This window comes from Pelodiscus sinensis, chromosome 1 (genome assembly GCF_052426305.1).
Source record: "Pelodiscus sinensis isolate ZL-2025 chromosome 1, ASM5242630v1, whole genome shotgun sequence".
Lineage (NCBI taxonomy): Eukaryota > Metazoa > Chordata > Testudines > Trionychidae > Pelodiscus > Pelodiscus sinensis.
Genome location: NC_143052.1, coordinates 351,005,097 through 351,009,606, shown reverse-complemented (window position 1 = coordinate 351,009,606; position 4,510 = coordinate 351,005,097). Strand labels below are relative to the sequence as shown.

The window sequence follows — 4,510 nt, the reverse complement described above, 5'->3', positions numbered from 1 at the left end:
CAGAAGTAACTTGCACACTCCAGTGGATATTAGTGTAAACCTAGTATTTTCACTGTTCACCTATTTGTGCTGCCGTCCCCTCCCGTTTCCAGCTAGAGTAACTGTCAGTGTTAGCTTGTAACTTGCCAGAAATCTACAGATCTTTCCATGGGGAGAGGATGCAGGTTGTGTGAGGATTACGACAAATCTGTAGGATGATCAAACTGTCTAGATTCAGTCAACATTGTCCAGGCAAAACTAAGATTCTCGTAAAGAGAATCCTAGGGGTCAGAATCCATCATGGTAAGCATTTGTTAAGGGAAAGCTAATAGAGTCTTGTTCTCACTGAATTCAGTGAGACTCTGGAGTGAAGCAATTGAACTAAATGCTATTGAATTAAAAACCTATCCTAAAAATTTAGCCCATGTACTGTAAAGTGGCAGTGGTATAATTTGAACTCTTAGAAGTGGTGAAAATCACACACACAACATTAGAATACTTACCTGCCATTTCTGGGGTCTGATCCAGTTTGACATTGACTATCTTTCTATTGGTGGTGAAAATCCAAGACTAACTATTTGCTGATCTTCCTTGAGTTCCTGGGCATCTCTAGACATGCACTGACAACAGAATGATGTTTTTTTCTTTTTAGGAAGGAAAGTTCAAAACATCTCAGACACGCCCAAAACATTGTCAGCTGTCATATCTAGACTCCTGTTCTTTTTCCTTTCAAGAAGGAAAACTCAAACCTCCTCAGATTTGCCCTGTACATTATGTCAGCTGTCAACGACACCAAATCCAACTCTGTGGTGTTCTTTCTCACTGGGATAACTGGGCAGGAAGATATCTATCTCTGGATCTCTATCCTCTTCTGTTTAATGTATGTTATTTCAATACTAGGCAATTCCGTCATTCTGTTCATTATAAAAGCAGACACAAGCCTCCACGAACCCATGTACATTTTCCTTTCCATGTTGGCCATCACAGACCTTGGCTTATCAATAGCCACTATGCCAACAATACTGGGCATATTTTTGTTTAACTCTAGGGAAATCAATCTCAACGCCTGTTTGGCCCAGCTTTTCTTCATCCACACACTTTCGAAAATTGAATCATCTGTACTATTGCTGATGGCCTTTGACCGGTTTGTTGCCATCTGTAACCCACTGAGATACGCTTCCATCTTAACTCCGCCGAGAATAACCATGATGGGACTGGCGTGTGTGCTAAGATCGGTAACACTAATATTCCCACTCCCCCTTCTCCTGAAACGGTACCGATACTGTCGAGCCAATGTCCTTTCCCATTCCTACTGCCTGCACCAGGAGGTCATGATGATGGCTTGTTCGGACATCACCATCAACAGCGTCTATGGCTTGTGTGTTAAACTCTTGACAGTGGGGTTGGACTCATTCCTTATCTTTCTCTCTTATGTGATGATCTTCAAAACTGTGCTGAGCGTTGCATCCCACATGGAGCGCCTCAAGGCCCTGAACACCTGCGTCTCCCACCTCTGTGCCGTCCTGCTCTTCTACACGGCAGACATAGGCCTGGCTGTGACGCACAGATACGGAAACAGCTCTTCTGACTGGTTTCAGATTTTCCTGGGCTACATCTACCTGCTGGTCCCTCCCCTGATAAATCCGATAGTGTACAGTGTGAAGAGCAAACACCTGCGTGCAAAGATCATCAGGGCATTTTTTAAATGAAGCGACTGTTCATGACCCATATTCAGGGCTCGTGATACAGGAGACCAACAGCTACAGCAACAGCCACCTCTTCCATCCTGAATCATCTTCCTCTGAGGCCTGGACTAGATTTCCCTCATGACCTCACCCCTACTCCTCTTCTTTCTCCAAGACTCTACCCCCACTCTTCAGGGCCGGGCACCCAGACAGCCAGAGCTTCCTGAAACAGCTTGTTTCCAGGAAGACCCATGACTCCAGCCTCTTAGTTTCTGTGGCAGACCTGGGAGTGTTCGAGGCTGAAAGTGAGGGTTATGTAGTAGATTTCTGAGGGGAGTGTTGGAGAGGCACAGGGATGATGGGAGTTTCAGCACAGTCACAAGACAGGTGTTTGCAAGCCTTTAAGGCTGAATGGGGTTAACTGCCAAGCAATGGAGAAAACGCCATGTAAGAATTATCGCTAATCACTGGCTGGGAGGAAGCAGTCTGAGGGCAAAGCTCAGTTTCCCACCTTGGCCTGTAACATGGACATGGCTGAGCACTATGGGACTGGCCCCAGGCTCCCACAGTTTCAGCAAAGGCTGCTTCCGCAAGAACGGGGCAAACAGAGGGGAAGATCCTCTCAGAGATGCAGGGATCTAGGTTGGGTCCCAGGAACTTGTTGGCTCCCCAAAAGAACATAAACTGGGCCAGCTCTCTTCCTGCATCTCCAAAGCAAACCCTGTCTGACTTAGCTTACGTGAGCTAGATGAGTGTAGATGTGACAGCTGCCTGTCATTTTAAAACAATTATCTCTAATGCCTTGTGCTATTTACCAATAAACATACTCCTGTTAACAAGGCTTGGGATGACTGTATAGCAGCAGTTCTCAAACTATGGTTGGAGTCCCACAGTGATGTGCTATGGTCCAGGGTGAAGCCATCAATCATGGCCAAAGTCAAAGGCCTAGGGCTCCAACTGTGGGTGGTGCGGATAAAGTTATAGGCTATGTGCCTGGGTCTGAAGCCTGTGAGATCGCCCCTGCCCCCCCGGGTATGTCTACACTACAGCGCTAATTCGAACTAACTTAGCTAATTCGAACTAACTTAGCTAATTCGAACTAAGCTAATTTGAACTAACAGATCCAGACTAAAAAACTAGTTCAAATTAGCATTTTGCTAATTCGAACTAGCATGTCCACATTAAGTGGACCCTGAACCGGGGTTAAGGATGGCCAGAAGCAGTGCCGGCAGGGCATCAGATGAGGACTTAGAGCGTGGAGCTGCTGCCTCAGGCTAGCCGAGGGCTGTCCTTAAAGGGACCCGACCCCCACCCCAGACAGACAGTTCTCAGGGGTGCCCCGCTTGCAAAGCAGTCCTGGCTTGGAGTGCCCTGAGTGCCCACACTGGGCACATCACACCACTCGGCCATCAGCCTGGCTGCACTTGCCACAGGCTGCCATCTGGGAAGAGGGGGCAATTGGGGGGCTGCAGGAGAGCTTCCACCCCCAGAAGCCCGCAGAGCCAGCCCAGTCCTCCCCATCAGGGGCTCGTACCCCATTCCTCCCTCACCTCCTTCCACTTATCCTTCCCTAACCCCCCTTCCTGATGTACAAAATAAAGAAAACGTGTGGTCAAAAATAGAATCTCTCTTTATTGAACAAAAGACGGGGAGACTGGGAAAAGGAGGTGGGAGAGGGGAAGAGAGAAGGTGGGAGAGGGGAGGGCAACTAAAATGATCAGAGGTTTGGAACAGGTCTCATATGAAGAGAGGCTAAAGAGACTGGGACTTTTCAGTTTAGAAAAGAGGAGACTGAGGGGGGGATAGGATAGAGGTCTATAAAAGCATGAGTGGTGTGGAAAGGGTGCATACAGAAAAGTTCTTCATTAGTTACCATAATAGAAGGACTAGAGGACACCAAAGGAAAGGAATGGGTAGCAGGCTTCAAACTAGTAACAGAAAGTTGTTCTTCACAAAGCAAAGAGTCAACCTGTGGAACTCCTTGCTGCAGGAGGCTGTGAAGGCTAGAACTAGAACAGAGTTTAAAGAGAACTCAGATAAAGTGATGGAGGTTGGGTCCATGGAGTGGTATTAGCCAGGGGGTAGGAGTGGTGTCCCTGCCCAAAGTTTGTGGAAGGCTGGAGAGGGATGGCACGAGACAAATGGCTTGGTCACTGTCTTCGGTCCATCCCCTCCAGGGTCCCTAGGGTTGGCAGCTGTCGGCAGACAGGCTACTGGGCTAGATGGACCTTTGGTCTGACCCAGGACGGCCATTGTAAGCTCAGGGCTCAGGGTCGGGGGTCTCAGTGGACCACCTTAGTTTTCATGCACACCTGCTCCTGGGTGGCCAGGCTGGCAGCTCTCCTGCCCTAGACGGCCACTTTCCTATGCCTAGTGCGGAGGTCATGGACGAGGTCCACGATGTCCGCACTAGACCAGGCGGGTGCCTGCCTCTTGCGGTCCCGGGCAAGCTCCCGGGAGCCGCCAGCCTGGTCCCGGGAAGAGGGGGATGGCTGGGGGGCATCGGGTGGCTGGCTCGGTCTGTGCCAGGTGCAGGGTCTGCTGGCTGGGTGCTGGCAGGCTTGCACCTGGCACGGGCACCGTAGCCAGCCCTTGCCCCTTTAAGGGCTCCGGGGCTGGGAGGAGGGCGTACGAGTTTCCCTGGTGGTGCCCAGAGTGTCCACCAGGGAAAGCTGGGGAGGGCTAGCCTCCCACTAGTTCAAATTAAGGGGCTACACACCCCTTAATTCGAACTAGTAAGTTCGAACTAGGCTTAGTCCTCGTAGAATGAGGTTTACCTAGTTCGAACTAGCGGAGCGCTAGTGTAGCGCCTATCAAAGTTAATTCGAACTAACGTCCGTTAGTTC

The 4,510-nt window shown here is 49.6% G+C and overlaps 1 protein-coding gene across 1 annotated transcript; it reads left to right on the top strand.

Annotated features, from left to right (window-relative positions):
• The first annotated feature begins 752 nt into the window (after window positions 1-752).
• LOC102457561 (olfactory receptor 51G2-like) lies at window positions 753-1,688 on the top strand. Its single transcript, XM_006132528.3, has one exon. The coding sequence runs from the start codon at window positions 753-755 to the stop codon at window positions 1,686-1,688; it is 936 nt and encodes a 311-aa protein (XP_006132590.3).
• The last annotated feature ends 2,822 nt before the right edge of the window (window positions 1,689-4,510 follow it).